At 38.4% G+C, this 18475-nt stretch overlaps 1 protein-coding gene across 11 annotated transcripts in view; it reads right to left on the bottom strand.

Moving 5' to 3' along the window:
• Nucleotides 1-18475, bottom strand: part of RALGAPA1 (Ral GTPase activating protein catalytic subunit alpha 1) — a 185924-nt gene that overhangs the window by 75585 nt on the left and 91864 nt on the right. For all 11 annotated transcript variants that reach the window (XM_060175429.1, XM_060175431.1, XM_060175428.1 and 8 more), the window contains 7 exons: nucleotides 15615-15740; nucleotides 14625-14683; nucleotides 13055-13163; nucleotides 11083-11193; nucleotides 6627-6695; nucleotides 3075-3209; nucleotides 1795-1978 (listed from right to left, as the gene is read on the bottom strand). In XM_060175429.1, coding sequence (XP_060031412.1) covers nucleotides 1795-1978; nucleotides 3075-3209; nucleotides 6627-6695; nucleotides 11083-11193; nucleotides 13055-13163; nucleotides 14625-14683; nucleotides 15615-15740 — 793 coding nt within the window. The remainder of the gene's footprint in view (nucleotides 1-1794; nucleotides 1979-3074; nucleotides 3210-6626; nucleotides 6696-11082; nucleotides 11194-13054; nucleotides 13164-14624; nucleotides 14684-15614; nucleotides 15741-18475) is intronic.

Here is an 18475-nt window from a genome sequence, read left to right on the forward strand (position 1 = left end):
AGTCCTATTGTAAAATGATAATAATAGTAATAGTAATCAGCCATTTATTCGGCGTAAGTGAGCAGTACCAATGTACCCCAAAAAACCTTTATACCACCTGGTGGTATAGTTTAGGACCATAATTTGCCAAATTTTCCAAACTCTATTGTCAAAACAAACAAACAAACAAACAAAAACACCTCTTAATACTAATTGTGTCACATGTATCACACCTCCTCAAACACTTCAAAAGGTTCCTCTGAGCTACCCTGGATATTTTTTTCCCTGAATGAGTATTTATTTTTACTAATTTACTTTTTTTTCCCTCCAAAGTTCACCTCATGTATGTGTGATTTCACTGCTCCTGTGTTGGATAGTATGCCAGCTCCCCCTGGCTTCTGCTTAACCATATGCCTATATAGGGATAGATTTAATCCCATTCAAAGCTTTGGTCTATTTACATAAATCACTTTTACATTTACATAAAGCACCACACTCCCTCCAGGGCATTGGTGGTTCAGTGATAGGATTCTCGCCTGCTCCGCCCCCTCCTTGTCACACTCTGATTTTCACCAGTCACTTTTCTCTCCACCCTCTCTCTATCACATCCTGTTTCCACCCTACTTGGAGAGTATAAAAACAGCTGCTCTTCTGATTAAAGACACTTGGAAATTGCTTTCCGGCTACGAGAGTTCCAGAGTGTATCTCCTGCGAAGTTAGTGCGGCACGAGTTCCTGATCCCTCTCCCACGCAGCAGCCTAGATAGGCTCCAGTTGAGTTCTCTCCAACCCAGAGAGCACTAGCTCGGGAAGAAGTACCCTCAGGCTATCCCGGCACTCCTGGGCTCCTTTCACTCATAGAGAGACATAGAGAGAAAGAGGGAAAAATACCACAAGGCCAGATCTTCCCTTCAGGTACTGTCACGATCCCAATGTGTTGCTAGGGCTTGAACCTTGGCTGTGTGCATGACACGGCACATACCCTACCTGGGGAGCTATCTCTGACTCCAATTTTATTTATTTATTTAGTTAGTTTGCTAGGGCTTTATTACTATAGGTCAACTGAGGGGGGGAGAAACAGAGAGACAGAAATTTTCCTCTGTTATTACCAGCCATGGCCTCATATCATACACTGGGAGACAGGTAAAGACACCATAGCACCAAAGCTCTCCCCAGTGTGGTGGGAACTGGGCTTGAACTTGGGTCATACACATGGGAAAACATCCATTCTCTCACATAAGCTATCTTGTCAGCCATCCCCTGGACATTTATGCCTATATTTACATTATACTATAAGGTTATTTATGTAATCATCCAGTCTTATTAGTAGTGATCTCTGAGTATATAAGCAATGTGACAATAAGAAGTTACTAAGTTCACTAGACAGCAAGATTTGTGCTGAGGGTTTCACATATATTATCTCATTTAGTGTTCAAAATAACCCCATGAGGAAATTGAGATTATTATCTGTACTTTACAAATAAACTGACACAATTTTTCAACTACAAATGAAAGTCAAAATTCAATATCATGGGTGTGAGGCTCCAAAACTAAATCTGTACAAGTATATAAATCCTATCATGCGTAAAATAAGATATCAGAAAGAAAAAGAGTAACTACCTAGAATCTTAAAGGGAAAGTCATAACATCTATCTTTAGTAACTGTGTAACATGAAATTACTTCCTAAGCTAAAAACAGATGTTGCTCCTACACATGCTGAGTAAAACAACGATGAAGGAAGATACATTCTTCTCTATTAGCTGTACCTAGACAGAATCCAAGCAGAAATACTGTCCTGAAGAAAATTAATTTTACCTTCTGTTACTGGCTGGAGTTTAGAAGACCGTTCTGAATCAGGAGAGTGCAAAGGTTCGGGTTCTTTGAGACTCTCCAAATGCATGAAAGGGTCATAGTCCACAGATGCCAGGTCAGAGAGACTTAATGGAGAATATCTTGGGTTGCTGAAGCACTGAGCTCCATATACACATGCATGCAGCACCTGAACACACAGGGAGGGAGTACAATCACACACAGGTTTCTTTCCAGTGAAATGAAAGACAAAACAAAGAAGAAATTCAACTGGAAAACAAGAACTTGACAAAATATTTAAATATTTTACAATTTAGCTCTTCAAAGTAAATTTTAATACCTCAAAAATGAGAAAAATTTGAATAATTTTCATATTCAATAAAGATCAGCTTCTTTCAATGACTGCCACCTCTCAAGATTCAAAGGAGGTCTCGAAACTTTACATCAGGCTCAACCTGACGCTGTTGACTGGCTACAGAAGAAGGGCAAACGCTAGAAGAAGAAGCTTCTTTTAAATTTTCAAAATGAACTATAGCAAACACAATCTTGTGAATCAACATTTCCTAATCAAGAAATGTTTCTGCAAGGAAATAATCTGTGATGTCTTATACAGAAAACTTTTTAAATATCCCAACATACTTATGCACCTTAGGCAGATAAATCTATTTCTTAGAAAATACCTAGCTTTAAAATAATGAAAATGAAGCAAATAGTAAGAAATGTTATTTCCTTTGGTTATAAATAACTTTTGCCTGGGGAACTTCACTTTTATAAAGGAGGGAAAAGCAAGGGAGAAGACAAAGTGAAAACAAAATCTTACACAGGTCCAGGTGGTGGTGGACCTGGTTGAGCGCTCACATTACAGTACACAAGGACCCAGGTTCGAGCCCCTGGTCCCCACCTGCGGGGGAAAGTTTCACAAGTGGTGAAGCAGGGCTACAGATGTCTCTCTGTCTCTATCTCTCCAACCCCTCTCAATATCTCTCTGTCTCTATCCAATAATAAATTAAAAAAGAAAAACTAAAAAAACACAAAACCTTAGACTGTGACAACAGATCTCAAGTTAGCTACAGGGGAAGCAAGAGAGCACTGAACAGGCAGGGGCCCTTGTAAATTCTGGTGGGATGTGTGGCGTAGTAAAAGAAGTCATGAGGAGGTGGACCTCTAGGTCACACAATCTTAGAAACCATATTACCTGAAGAGTAAATGAAAATATGTGTGGGGAGAGCAGAGGTTACATTTTACTAAGTATTTTACTAAATAAATAATACAGCAAAAGAACTGACCTTGTAAATGCAATTAAGGACAGACTTTTCTATTTTATCATTTTCAGACCCTGTAGCATGAACTGGCTGGAGCAGTGTCTTCAGCGGTAAGGCCATGATCCAATCCAGAAGGCACAGGAGTAAGGATACCACCAACTACAACAACAGCAAATCATCATAATTGTATGTCTATGAAAGGGGAGTTTTGGGAGTTGGGTGGTAGCACAGCAGGTTAAGCGCACGTGGTGCAAAGCACAAGGACCAGCATATGAATTCAGCTTTGAGGCCCCGGCTCCCCACCTGCAGGGGAGTCGCTTCACAAGGGGTGAAGCAGGTCTGCAGGTGTCTATCTTTCTCTCCCCGTCTTCCCCTCCTCTTTCCATTTCTCTCTGTCCTATGTAACAACAACAACAATAATAATTACAACAATAAAACAAGGGCAACAAAATTGAATAAATATTAAAAAAATAAAAAAGAAAGAGTTTTTATACTTTACATTTACCCTATAATTTTATTATTTTTTTTAAAAAAATATTTTATTTGATAGGACAGAGAAACTGAGAGAAAGGAAGATAGGGAGAGAGAAAGACAGACACCTGCAGCATTGTTTCACTGCTCATGAAGCGCTCCCCCACCCGCGCTATTCCTCCCACGCCTCACTCTACAAATCAGAACCAGGGTTTTAACTTGGGGAATTTGCACATGGTAGTGTGTGCACTCAACCAGGTGCACCACCAGGCAGCTGGGGCTGTACGCATGTGCGTATGTGTGCCTCCAGAGAACTGCTCAGCTCGGGCTAACAGTGACGCTGGGGATTTACCTGAGACCTTGGAGCCTCAGGCATGAGAGTCTTTCTGAATCACCACTTTGCTGTCTAGATAGATATATAGTTATAGGGAGTCGAGCAGTAGAGCAGCGGGTTAAGCTCAAGTGGCGCAAAGCGCAACGACCAGCATAAGGATCTTGGTTCGAACCCCCGGCTCCCCACCTGCAGGAGAGTCGCTTCACAGGTGGTGAAGCAGGTCTGTAGGTGTCTTTCTTTCCCCCTCTCTCCATTTCTCTCTGTCCAACAATGATATCAGTAACAACAACAAAAATAACTACAACAACAATAAAAAGACAACAAGGGCAACAAAAGGGAAAATAAATAAATAAAAATTATTAAAAAAAAGATATATAGTTAGAAAGTCAACCCATACTTTTTTTCATGAGTGGTGAAACAGTGACACAGGTTTCTCTTTCTCCCTGTTTCCCCTTCCCTCTTAATTTCTATTTGTCTCTATAAATAAATAGTATACATTTAAATTTCTTATTGGGGTATTAACAGTTTATAGTCAACAGTAAACACAGTTGTTGGTACAAGTGTAAATTTCTCAGTTTTCTGCAAAGCACTCTAACCCCCAGTCTAGATCCTCCTCCACCATCATACAAAGACCTGAAAGCCTGCCTTGTGCCCAAGAGCCCTTTACTTCGGTGCAGTACACCAAACCCAGTCCAAGTTCTACTTTGTGCTCCCCTTTCTGTGAGTGAGATCACCCCATATTTATCCTTCTCTTTCTGGCTTATTTCACTTCAAGCTTCATTCAAGATGAAGTGAAGAAGGTGAAATTAACATTTTTAATAGCTGAGTAGTATTCCACTGTGTGTGTGTGTGTGTGTGTGTGTGTGTGTGTGTGTGTGTGTGTGTGTGTGTGTTGGACACATGGACTGCTTCTAGGTTTTGGCTCTTACAGATTGCACTGCTATGAGCACAGGTACACACAGATCTTTTTGGATGAAGGTGTTTGATTCCGTAGGATATATATTCCAGAAGAGGAATTGCAGGGTCAAAAGATAGGTCCACTTCTAGCTTTCTGAGGTTCTCCAGACTACTCTCCACAGGAGGGGTTGGACCAAGTGACATTCCAAGCTGCACTGCAGGAGGGTTCCTTTGGCACCACAACTTCTCCAGCATTTGCTGTGACTATCATTTCTAATGTGTAACATTCTCACAGAGGTGAAGAAGTACCTCATTGTTGTCTTTATAATAATATTTTAAAAGACTTAAAATTGCTATATATTATATTATTAATGGAAATGTTTACTTTCTACTAGTAAGAGTAAAACTACAACACTAACTTCAAAGATGTTATCAAATGACCATTAATAACTTCAGGTTTGAGCTAAAATATAATCTAGTCACATGTAAATAACGGGAAAACATTTCTTACTACAAGTGACTTTAAATACAAGATGGATTATATTACAATGTCAATACACATTTCTTACTACAAGTGACTTTAAATACAAGATGGATTATATTACAATGTCAATACATATATACATATATATATATTGCCTTAGAAATTTTTTTCTTGCCTCCAGGGTATTTTCTGGGGCTCGGTGCTGGCAGTGCAAATCCTCTGCTCCTGGCAGCCTTATCATTATCATCATCATCATCATTATCATTATTTTCATTTTATTGGATAGGACAGAGAGAAATTGAGAAGGGAGGGCAAGATAGAGAGGAGGAGAGAAAGACACCTGCAGATCTGCTACACCTCTTGTGAAGCGAACCCCCTGCAGGTGGGGAGCCGGGGGCTCGAACTGGGATCCTTGTGCAGGTTCTTATATTTCATATTATGTACACTTAGCCTGCTGCGCCACCACCCGACCTCCCCATAGAAATGTTTTTTCTGGGAGTCGGGCAGTAGCACAGAGGTTTTAAGCACACATGGCACAAAGCACAAGGACCAGAGTAAGGACTGAGTTCAAGCCCCTAGCTCCCCACCTGCAGGAGAGTCGTTTTACAAGCAGTGAAGCAGGTCTACAGATGTCTGTCTTTCTCTCCCCCTCTCTGTCTTCCCCTCCTCTCTCCATTTCTCTCTGTCCTATCTAACAATGATGACATCAATAACAACAACAATACCTACAACAACAATGAAAAACAACAAGGGCAACAAAAGGGGAAAAAAATGGTCTCTAGAAGCAGTGGATTCGTGGTGCAGGTACCGAGCCCCAGCAATAACTCTGGAGGCAAAAAAAATTTAAAAATAAAAAAATAAGTGTTTTTTCTTTTTTTAAAGATTTAAAAAAAATATTTACTTATTTGTTCCCTTTTGTTGCCCTTGTTGTTTTACTGTTGTAGTTATTATTGTTGTTGTTGTTGTTATTGATGTTGTTGTTGGACAGGACAGAGAGAAAAGGAGAGAGGAGGGGAAGACAGAGAGGGGGAGAGAAAGACAGACACCTGCAGACCTGCTTCACCGCCTGTGAAGCGACTCCCCTGCAGGTGGGGAGCCAGGGGCTCAAACTGGGATCCTTGCACCGGTCTTTGCGCTTTGCACCATGTGCACTTAAACCACTGCGCTACCACTCAACTCCCAGAAATGTTTTTAAGATAAACACACTGAAAGAATATAGCACTGCAACTTTTTTCAGTTTGGTGGGGGCCAGGCTCAAACCCGGGTTGTGCACACTGCAAGGCAGCATACTATCCAAGTGAGCTATTTCACCAGCCCATCTCAGAAATTTAAAAACAGAAATATTTTGCTATATAACCATATATCAAATATCAAGGAAAATTTAAATTACCCTCTTGTCCATTTCATAAGATGAAGCTTCTGTACTTGGCAAAAGATGGGTAATTGTGGCTATCAGGATCTGCAAGAAAAAAAAAAATTAAGATATGTAAATCTAATAGTACATCCTATAACTTAATTATAAAATTACACATTATAGTTATAGACCAGTAAACAGCTCACCTAGTAGATCAGGCCCTAACAGATGTAAGGCCCAGGTCTAAAGCCTCCACACTATACAAGACCATCGTGGACAGCACTGGCAGAGCTCCACGGATGGGAGTGGCGCAGTGGTGCTGTGCTGCCTCTCCTCTCTATCTCTCTCCCTCTCATTTGCCCCCTCAAACAATAAATAACAGAAGGTTAGGCAATGGAGGTGATTCAAGAGTATCATGCATACACGAGGACTTAAAGTCATTCCCTGATGCAGCATAAAAATCTTATTGCCAAGACCTTATCCCATATAAATTAATGTCAAAACAATTCTATTTATTTCCCATCTACATATTTATCTATCTATCTATTCATTTATTTATGTCACTGCTGGGTCTTCACTGCTCTGGGCCAACATTTTCAGACAGAGAGAGACAGAGGCACAGAGTGGAAGGGAAAGCCACCACAATACCAAAGTTTGTCCCACTGTCACAGGACTCAGGCTCAAACCCGGATTGTACACATGGCAAAGCAGTCCCCTTGCTAGCTGAGCCATCTTGCCAACCTTTTCTTTTTCCTTCCTTTTCTTTAAGTACTATCATTGGAAAATGTTGTTAAAAGGCAGTTATTATCTCTGAGGTACAATTTCATATCTCCCTAAGTAAGGGTCAGCACACCTTCATCTACACTAAAGCGGAATCTCCCTCCACTGCAGGACTCTGTGGGCCTATTCTTGTTTTATAATTAACTTTTTCCTTTTCTTTCTTTTTTTTTGAATAGAGACCAAGAGAGAAATAGACCATAGCAACAAAGCTTCCATCAATGCAATGGGGGCCACACTCAAACCTGGGTCACATACAGCAAACCAGTACACTAACAAGCGAGCTATTTCACCAGACTTGTCTCTTTCTCTTTTAGCCCTCCCACCATCCTGCATTCAACATTACTGTCCTGAGATCCGCTGATACAGATCTAGGGCTTACCAGTATTTCATCCTATCTCAAACTGATACATACACACACTTTTTTGGGGGTGTGTGTGGGGGGTCCTGTCAGGGCTTTCAGCTGAGGTATCACTTCTGGGAATCTCTCTCACTCTCTCTCTCTCTAGATAGAGGATGAAAGACAGAGAAGGAGAAAGAGTGGCAGAGAGAGAAGGAGAAACACCGTAATATGGCTCCACCACTCATGAACATTATTCTTGCATGTTAGTCACTCCCATGTAACCAGGGGTTTGAACTCAAGATTCTTGGGCATGACAAAGTATGTGCTCTACCACCCAGCAGCCTCAAAGCGATTTTAATAGGGAAGCTTTTCACGTAGACGTATCAGACATTGATAATTCTCATGATAGTACAAAAGTTCATATGTTCTGTAAACTATAAATGGACTTCTTACAAATTCAGTCCACAAATTAGTATTATAAACAGAATTAATATTATATGTTGTAATAGAATATTTTATGACACTACCTATGTGTCAACAACTGTACAGTAAGACATTAATACCCAAATGAAAGGATTAAAAAAAAAAGAAGAAAATGGGAAAATTCCAACAATAGGAGTAGGAGGAGAAATAAAATATAATACTATAAAGACCTTTCTCTTATATTAAACCTGAATATTACTTTTATAGCAAAGTATGAAAAATTAATGTTAAATATGAAAATTACAATGATATCAATTAATTAGAAGAGAAATGGCAAAACTAACTGTAAAAGGCATCAAAATGGTCTCTACTCATTTGATTTTCAAGTTATAAATACTATCACAAATTTTAATAAAAAGAATGTTTTATGAAAACAATGGTAATTATAATTTGTATGTAGCACTCAAAACCCAACACCACCATCATCTAACACAATATAAAGAAAGGCTTGGGATCTTGATGGGGATAGCATTAAATTTGTAGATGGCTCTGGGTAGTATATTCATTTTGATGATGTTAACTCTACTTACTGACCCATGAACATGGAATTTCTTTCCACTTCTTTGTGACTTTTTCAATTTCCTTGAGTAGTGACTCATAATTTTCAGTATACAAGTCTTTCACTTCTTTGGTTAGGTTTACTCCTAGATATTTTATTGTTTTAGTTGCTATAGTAAAAGGAATTGATTTCTGGATTTCAATTTCTTCTAGCTTAGTGTTTGCATAGAGGAATAGAACAAATGCTACAAATGTCTATCTGGAACCAGTAAAGACCTAGAATTGCCAAAACAATCTTGAGAAAAAAGAACAGAACTGGAGGCATCACACTCTCAGATCTCAAATTGTATTATAGGGCCATTGTCATCAAAACTGCTTGGTACTGGAACATGAATAGACACACTGACCAGTAGAATATAATTCAGAGCCCAGAAGTGAGGCCCCACACGTATGGACATCTAATCTTTGACAAAGGTGCCCAGACTATTCAATGGGGAAAGCAAAGTCTCTTCAACAAATGGTGTTGGAAACAATGGGTTGAAACAGGCAGAAGAATGAAACTGAATCACTGTATTTCACCAAATACAAAAGTAAATTCCAAGTGGATCAAGGACTTGGATGTTAGACCAGAAACTATCAGATACTTAGAAGAAAATATTGGCAGAACTCTTTTCTGCATAAATTTCAAAGACATCTTCAATGAAATGAATCCAATTACAAAGAAGACTAAGGCAAGTATAAACCTATGGGACTACATAAAATTAAAAAGCTTCTTCACAGCAAAAGAAACCACTACCCAAACCAAGAGACCCCTCACAGAATGGGAGAAGATCTTTACATGCCATACATCAGACAAGAGTTTAATAACCAACATATATATATAAAGAGCTTGCCAAACTCAACAACAAGACAACAAATAACCCCATCCAAAAATAGGGGGAGGACATGGACAGAATATTCACCACAGAATCCAAAAGGCTGAGAAACACATGAAAAAATGCTCCAAGTCTCTGATTGTCAGAGAAATGCAAATAAAGACAACAAGGAGATATCACTTCACTCCTGTGAGAATGTCACACATCAGAAAAGGTAACAGCAGCAAATGCTGGAGAGGGTGTGGGGTCAAAGGAACCCTCCTGCACTGCTGGTGGGAATGTCAATTGGTCCAACCTCTGTGGAGAACAGTCTGGAGAACTCTCAGAAGGCTAGAAATGGACCTACCCTATGACCCCGTAATTCCTCTCCTGGGGATATATCCTAAGGAACCCAACACATCCATCCAAAAAGATCTGTGTACACATATGTTCTTGGCAGCACAATTTGTAATAGCCAAAACCTGGAAGCAACCCAGGTGTCCAACAACAGATGAGTGGCTGAGCAAGTTGTGATCTATATATACAATGGAATATTACTCCACTGTAAAAAATGGTGACTTCACCGTTTTCAGCCAATCTTGGATGGACCTTGAAAAATTCATGTTAAATGAAATAAGTCAGAAACAGAAGGATGAATATGGGATGACCTCACTCTCAGGCAGAAGTTGAAAAACAAGATCAGAAAAGAAAACACAAGTAGAACCTGAAATGGAATTGGCGTATCGCACCAAAGTAAGACTCTGGGGTGGGTGGGTAGGGAGAATACAGGTGCAAGAATGATGACAGAGGACCTAGTGGGGGTTGTATTGTTATGTGGGAAACTGGGGAATGTTATGCATGTACAAACTATTGTACTTAATGTTGAATGTAAAACATTAATTCCCCAATAAAAAAAAATCAGAGTAAAAAAAAAAGAAAGAAAAAATAATAAAGAAAGGCTCTCACAATTCAAAGACGAATCATTCAAGAAAGCACCCTGGGTACTGGTGGTGTTGCTCAGTGTTAGACCATAAACTTCACATGTTTAAAGCTTGGGTTTAACCCCGAGCATCAAAACAAATAAATGTGTATTTGGGGTTGCCTGTATTTAGTTATGCAAGTTTGAATAAAACTATTCAATAACTTTGTGTTTTAAGATACCCAAATAGAAGTTTTTTTTGTTTTTGTTTTTTTTTTTTGCCTTTAGGATTATCACTGGGGTTCGGTGCCAGCACTAAAAAATGGAGGCCATTTTTTTCTTCTTTTTTTTTAACTTTATTTATTTATTTATTGATAGGACAGAGAGAAATTGAGAGGAGGGGAAGAGAAAAGAGGGGGAGAGAAAGACACCTGCACACCTGCTTCACCTGTGAGGCAACCCCCGCCCCCGCAGGTGGGGAGCCAGGAACTCAATCCCGGATCTTTGCACAGGTCCTTGTGCTTCATACTATTTGCCCTTAATGTGGTATGCCACCGCCTGACCCCCAATAGAAGAATCTTTAACAGAGACACAAAAAATAAAAGAAACATTACTTACTTGAATAATTTTCAAGGGAGAATTAGGCTGGTAAATCTGAAGCCTGGGTACATAGTGAACCAGCATATGAAGCATGTTACAAGCTACATGGGCTACTGTTTTATTAGTGAACTGTAATAATGAAAAAACAAAAGCACTGTTATAAATTTTTTCTCCCAAACTCTTATTCATAAAGGTATTATCTGCTTACAGTTTAAATGTATATGTGTTTCTTTTAATCACTCTACATTTATAACTTATTATTAAACTATTACTAGTAAGAAACATAACTACAAAATATAGTCATAATTCATTTAAGAAGACATGTATAACTTTACTTTTTCTTTGCAATGTTCGTTTTTACTCCATTCTCATACCTCAATCTCTGCAAAACCTACTTGCATTAATAATCTTCCTAATTTCCTCCATCCTAATCTACCACACATAATACTTCCAAATTAATCTTGTGGAAACTTGCTTTGATGTTTACATTATCTATGCTTAAAACTCTTAGATGTCTTCCCAATGGCATAAAATCATATTTTTATATTTCTCTCTCTAGGACCACAATTTCACTCAGACTCTAAGCTCTGACCAGAAGTTTTCTGTTTTCAAATTCTCCACTGGCTCTTAAGTCTAAATAATCTGTATACTGCCTCTCAGCTCAGTCAGTAGTTGACAGACACCATTGCTTTAGTCCGCTCAGCTTTTTATATTTTATTACTCCTTTTCAGCCATTATGTTAATATCTCAAATCTATTACTACTACAAACTGTTTTTCATTTGGGTATCCCTCACTCTGCTTGGCAAAGTACCTCACAGACAGTACATACTCAACAAACATCTATCTAGCTATTGTTTATATTCTGTATATTTAGTCCTATACAGCACTAAAATCCTGTTTTATTTATTTATTTATTTATTGGCCACCAGTATTATTGTTAGGGCTCTGTGTCTGCATGATGAGTCCACTGCTCATGACAGTCATTTTTTTACCTTTTTTTTAAAATTTATTTTTATTTTAAAGGATAGAGAGACCCTGAAAGGGAAGAGGGAGACAGGGAGGGAGAGAGACAAAGAGGCACCTGCAGTTCTGTTTCACCACTTGTGAAGCTTCTTGCCTGCAAGTGAGGACCAGGGACTTAAATCCTCATCCTTGCGAATGGTAATATGTATGCTCGGCTGGGTGCCCCACCACCTAACCTACTAAAAGTCTTAAGATAAAAATCATCATGCAAACAAAAGACACTGATTTATTCATTCAGATCCTTTCAATGATTTGGCTATTACTTCTGGACAAACTTTATTCTCGTCACAAAGAGTATTCAATTGAATAATAATATCAAAGGCCTGAACAGCTCAAGAATTCAGGCAGTAATAAAGGTTAAGAAGGAAATTATAGGGAGTCGGGCAGGAGCGCAGTGGGTTAAACACAAGTGGCGCTAAGCACAAGGACCGGTGTAAGGATCCTGGTTCGAGCCCCCGGGTCCCCACCTGCAGGGGAGTCGCTTCACAGGTGGTGAAGCAGGTCTGCAGGTGTCTATCTTTCTCTCCCCCTCTCTGTCTTCCCCTCCTCTCTCCATTTCTCTCTGTCCTACCCAACAAAGACAACAATAATAACTAAAACAATAAAAACAAGGGCAACAAAAAAAGGAATAAATAAAATAAAATATTTTTAAAAGAAGTAAATTATAAATATGCCAATTGTAAAAAATAAACAATCACACATGTTTCTTTGAGAAGCAATCACATATATGCACAATATGCCTGTGCACAAAGCCATATGCATAATAAAAGGGTGAGGTAAAAGAGCTCATCACAAGATATTCTAAATTCAAGAATAAGATCCTTCTTAAAGAAAACATCAGCATTCAGCAAATGAATAAAAACATTTTATGTTTTAGTTTAGAAGTGCATGAGATATAATTAACATCTGGAGAAAAGTAATCATACATTTTTGTCTCGATACATTCCACTAAATAGTTCTCTTTACCTTTAATGAAACACAGATCACATTCAGAGCTTCTTTAATTTGAGGATGATGTGATTCATGGACCAGTTCTTCACAAATCCAAATACCTAAACTGCAAAGTGCTACACATCTGTATAAAAGGCAACCAACAATGATAAATAAAAGAGAATGAGCTCTTAAACGGGGTAAACCACAAGTCCATCTAAAACACTACAAACAATCCAGATAAAACGAATAAGCACTGTTTCAGTGAACCAGATACTTTGTACATTGACTCTTCAGAGAAAACGAAATGAAAGCACATCCCTCAGGCCGCAATTTTAAAGTGTATATATGGCATGTGTGCTCTGGCACATATGATGCTGGTGGTCAAATTCAAGACCTCATGCCTGCAAGTCCAATACTTTATGCCCTAGGCAACCAATCTCTAAGGCTACATGATTCTTTTTTATTTAAGGTCATAAAAAACAAACAACAACAACAAAACAAAAAAAAAAAAAACTTAAGAGCCAGGCCTTTGAATGAGAGAAGTCACAGGTTTGATCTCTGGTATCACCAACTGCCAGAGTTGTAGCAAATTAGATAATTCTTATACATTTGTTAAGTTTGGGAATATTAAGCTTTGCAAAGTCAGCATCCTACTACTTCCTGAGAAATATTCTTGAACACACACACACACACACAATTTTTTTTTGTCAGTGGACCTTGAGCACTCTTTTTTCAGACAGAAATAGAGAGACAGAAGGAGAGACAGGATGTCAACGCTTCCCTAGTGTGGTGGGAGCCAGATTCAAACCTAATTCTCGTGCAATGCAAAAGAGGCTCCCTCCCCAGTCAGCTATCTTACTGGCCCCCAAATATTTAATGTTATTTAACAAACATTCATTGGCAATACTACTACATTTTAAGGTATTTCATGGGGCAGTAAATATATCTGAAATGGAAGCAAATGGTACTTAAAATTAAGAGAAGCATTTCAGACAGAGAGGGTGAAAATAGTGAAAAGGGTTACTAGGCTTCTTCCCACCCTCCTTCCCTTTCTCCCATGAGGAAATGTTTGAGGCCAAAAGCTTACTCAATAGGTAGTGTGCCTGCTTTGCCATGAATGTTGCCCAGGTATGAAGCAGGGGAAGTTCTAGTGCTGTGGTGTCTCTCCCTTTCTCTCTGAATGAGAAGGGACAGGCTTAAAAACAAACAAAAAAAGAGGCAATGTTTATATTTTTTCCCTTTTTTCTTTCTAATGGAGACAGAAAGAAATGGAGAGAAAAGAGAAAGGGAGGGAGGGAGACAGAGACACCTGCATTACTGCTCCATCACTCACTGAGTTTCACTATTGCAGGTGGGGACCGGGGACTTGAACCTGGGTCCATGCTCATGGCCACCTAGGGGCTCTATCAGGTGTGCCACCACCTGGCCCCGAAAAGTTTACATTTAGATCATGGAAAGAAGCAAGATTTTAACTTTCCAAATAATTTAAATATGCGATTCAGAATAGATTTTGCATATCTGAACTGCTACATAGTGCAATCAGTTTCTGAAACAAGATCCTAAGAACAGACTAGTTATGGGAAGTCTAGAGTACGTGACCTACCGTGCAGGACCAGAGGGCTCATCCCTTGCAGAGCTCAATACAGTTTTGATTATAAGCTCCTAAAATAAGGGGGAAATAGTATCAATGACAAATATTTAACAATATTTTACAATAACTGTTAAATATAATAATTTATAATAATTATTAAATATTTGTAAAGGGCAAATATGGCTCCAGGTACTGTGCCAAGTGCTAGGGATACAGCAGTGATATCAATATGCAGTCCGAATTCTCAAGTGTATACTTTTAATAGATTCCAGTGCTATTCATAAAATTTGTTAAACAAATGAGACAATGTTTTTTTGATCTGAATATTTATCTCCCCTAAAATTTGCATGCTGCAATCCTAATGGCCAATGACAATGCTGTAAATAGAGACTTAGGTCATAAAAGTAGAATTTTTATCAATGACAGTAATGTTCCTATAAAAGATGCTTTTAGAAATGAGCACCCTCAGTCCTGCGCTCTGTGAGAACACTGCAAGAAGTCATGATCTATAAAGAAGGAAGTTTCCATTATAAATTGTTATATAAATATATACATAGCTTTGTCTGTGTCAAGTTCACATATGCACACATAAATAGGGTCTGGGCAGTGGCGTACCAGGTTAAATGCACATAGTACAAACATATAATATTTTGCTACAGCAGTAAAAATGGACTAAGACAAAAGATTTCTGAAATTTATGGTCAAATGTATACATTCAAAAAAAATAAATGCTCAGTGAATGAAGGAATCTTAGAAGACTGACATGCAAGTGAGTTCAATAATGAGAAGACATTCTCAAAATAGTTAGAAATACACAAAAAGCCATGTTCTCATGGATATTCCAGTCTGTTTGAAGAGAGGGTTGGTTAATGCCCTTTGTAACTGAAGAAAGAAAAAAAGGCAACAGAGAGAGAGAAAGAAAGAGAATCATATCCAGCATTCACTATGATCATAAAATCATTTAAATACTATAAACTGGGTTTCACTTTTTTTTTTTTTTACCTTGACATCTGTAAACTGTGACACTGCAATGTCAGGAATGTTGGGATGGAGAGCAGGCAGTTCATAATATAAGTTGGGAAAGCAAACCAGAGACCCAAGAAGAACTTGTGCTTCTACTCTTGGCGCCTAAGAATCAGATTTTTTAAATCTTTAAAATGCACTTGATTATATAATTAAATTATCAAGAAAAATAACTTCACTACCTAATCATGCTGCACTGGGAAGAAAGCAAAAGAAAACATGTAAAAGAAAAAAGAGAAACATAAAAATTATTTATTTTTCACACAAACCACTATTATGCTCAGTAAATCAATGAACCAGTACCAGGGCTTTTTGTAAGAACCTCTAGTTAAGTAAAAATCACTTATAGTTAATAAAACTCTACGTAGACTAAAACACAAAATCTTCCCAGTTATGAGCAAGTGAAGGGAAATGAAGCAGGACATTTAAAATTTTATAAATTTATAATAACAAATCCTAACTGTTCTTGAGAATGGATTACTTTAAAATATTTATTGACATCTATGGAAGAATGAAGTAACTTAGAATGAAAATGGTCACTTTATCTTCAGGAAGTATTAGTTTAGGTGTATTTGATATTACGCAGATAAGAAAGCCACTTGACTATACTACTTACTAAAAGTAAAACAGAAAGCTATGCTTGGATTGAAGATGGAGGTTAACTCTCGCCGTACTTCTCCTGACTGTAACCAGCCATTTCTGAAGTGCTAGTTCTGACATTTCTTTTTCTTCTGCTTTTCTGCATGCCCACCCAAACACACTTCTACTTATTAATATGTTGCTTTATTTACTAAAATACTGACAGATTGGTCTACTGATTATTGATGTATGTTCAATAACACCTAACAAATATGTTAAATCTATTAGAAATACACTACTTCTAGTAACATAATCAAGTACCTATTGCCAAATTTATTTCCCCATGTTAATAAATGTATATAAATACAGTCAACTCTTTGCTATGACTTTCAACTTTTTTTCAACAGCTTTTTTCAATATTAAAAAATAATCCCAGCCAGATGGTGGCACACCTACTTGAGCACACACATTACAGTGTGTAAGGACCTGAGTTCAAGCCCCTGGTCCCCACATGCAGGGGGGAGCTTCATAAGCGGTAAAGCAGTTATGCAGGTGTCTTTCTCCCTCTCTATCTCCCTCTTCCCTCTCAACCTCTCTGTCTCTATCCAAAATAAGTAAAAACAGAATAAAATAAAAAAAGAACTTACAGATAAAAGGTGGCAGCATAAAGGGTCAAGGTAAGCCTGTGGCCATCATGCAAATTTAAAATAAATTAGTCTATAAAAATGGAACCTAGGGAGTCGGGCGGTAGTGCAGTGGGTTAAGCGCAGGTGGCACAAAGCACAAAGACCAGCGCAAGGATTCTGGTTCGAGCCCCCGGCTATCCACCTGCAGGGGAGTCGCATCACAGGCGGTAAAGCAGGTCTGCAGGTGTCTATCTTTCTCTCCCCCTCTCTGTCTTCCCCTCCTCTCTCCATTTCTTTTTGTCCTATCTATAACATCGATAACAACAACAACAATAAAAAAAAACAAGGACAACAAAAGGGAAAGTAAATAAATATATAAATAAATAAATGTATTTTTAAAAATGAAACCTATTTTTGACAATCCAATATTTGCTTATTTGATTTTACTTTTGTGTGTCGGGTCAGGTCTTCAGACACGCATGACTTCGATGCTCTCAGGTCACATTTGCATTCAGCTGGAGACACACCACAGCACCAGAGCTTCCTCTGGCGCCATGGTGCCTCCGCGGTAGATGCATCCAACCTGGTGAGCATTATCCAGAGGGGGGATATGGGTATCAGGTTTGATTCCTGCGATGATTTGGTTTCCTATGCAGTCTTTCTTCATAACTCTTGTTCACATGAACCACAGAAAATAACTACTTTCTACAGTCTGTCAAAGATATTATATAGCTAGGGTATTTCTAGATTCACAGAGGGGAAGTTTAGTCACATAAAATGGATGCCATAGGACATCAGGTTTAACTCTCTTGCAGATGACTGTGAAAGGCTGTGGGAAATGTGCTAGCAGTTATCTGGATAAAGGACCACTGAACAGTAATAGTTTCCATAGTAAACTGACAAAATGACATTGGTTTCCTGTATCAGTCTTCTCTGCCAGTATCCAAGGGATTGATAATCTGTATACACTGATAATACTCTAATAGCCTTGTAATTTGCTTCCCATATCTAGTTGGCCTTCCATTTAATTTACTCATAGATTAATACTTATTTAATATTCCCAAAGGGCAGATCCAATCACCTCTTACTCTTATATTGTATTGGAATTTGATTACTAGCATTCAAAGATCACCAAGATGTAATCTAGAGCAGGGCTTCTCAATCTTCAGTATTCATATCAATTGAGATATAGCTAAAATACACATTATTTGATTTTATGTACTTTAGTATGTCTGGTATAGAGTTTAAGACATGACATCTATCATGGGGAGATGTGCAATTGTACACCTGTGATGACAACAGTCTTTTAAATCAACATTCACCCAGTAAAGTGATCTATTATAAAAAGATCCTGGACTTACGAGAGGCGTAGCTATGGAATAACAGGGAACAGAACAGACTCTTTCCCCAAACAACAAAGACAGACAATTATGGAGCTTAGCAAACCTCATCAAACTATAGCTGAGACATCCGCAGAAGCACTGTAGCCTTGGTACCACCATGCCAGGTTATGCTGCTACTGACTTATCACTGTGGATGGTCTCCATAGACGCCAAGCCTGAGATGTCAACCTCCCAACTTCTCTAATCTGGTGAGACCTTTTCTACCTAATGGGACTACTTAGTTCCATTTCAG

This window comes from Erinaceus europaeus, chromosome 16 (assembly GCF_950295315.1).
Source record: "Erinaceus europaeus chromosome 16, mEriEur2.1, whole genome shotgun sequence".
In the NCBI taxonomy this organism is placed as follows: domain Eukaryota; kingdom Metazoa; phylum Chordata; class Mammalia; order Eulipotyphla; family Erinaceidae; genus Erinaceus; species Erinaceus europaeus.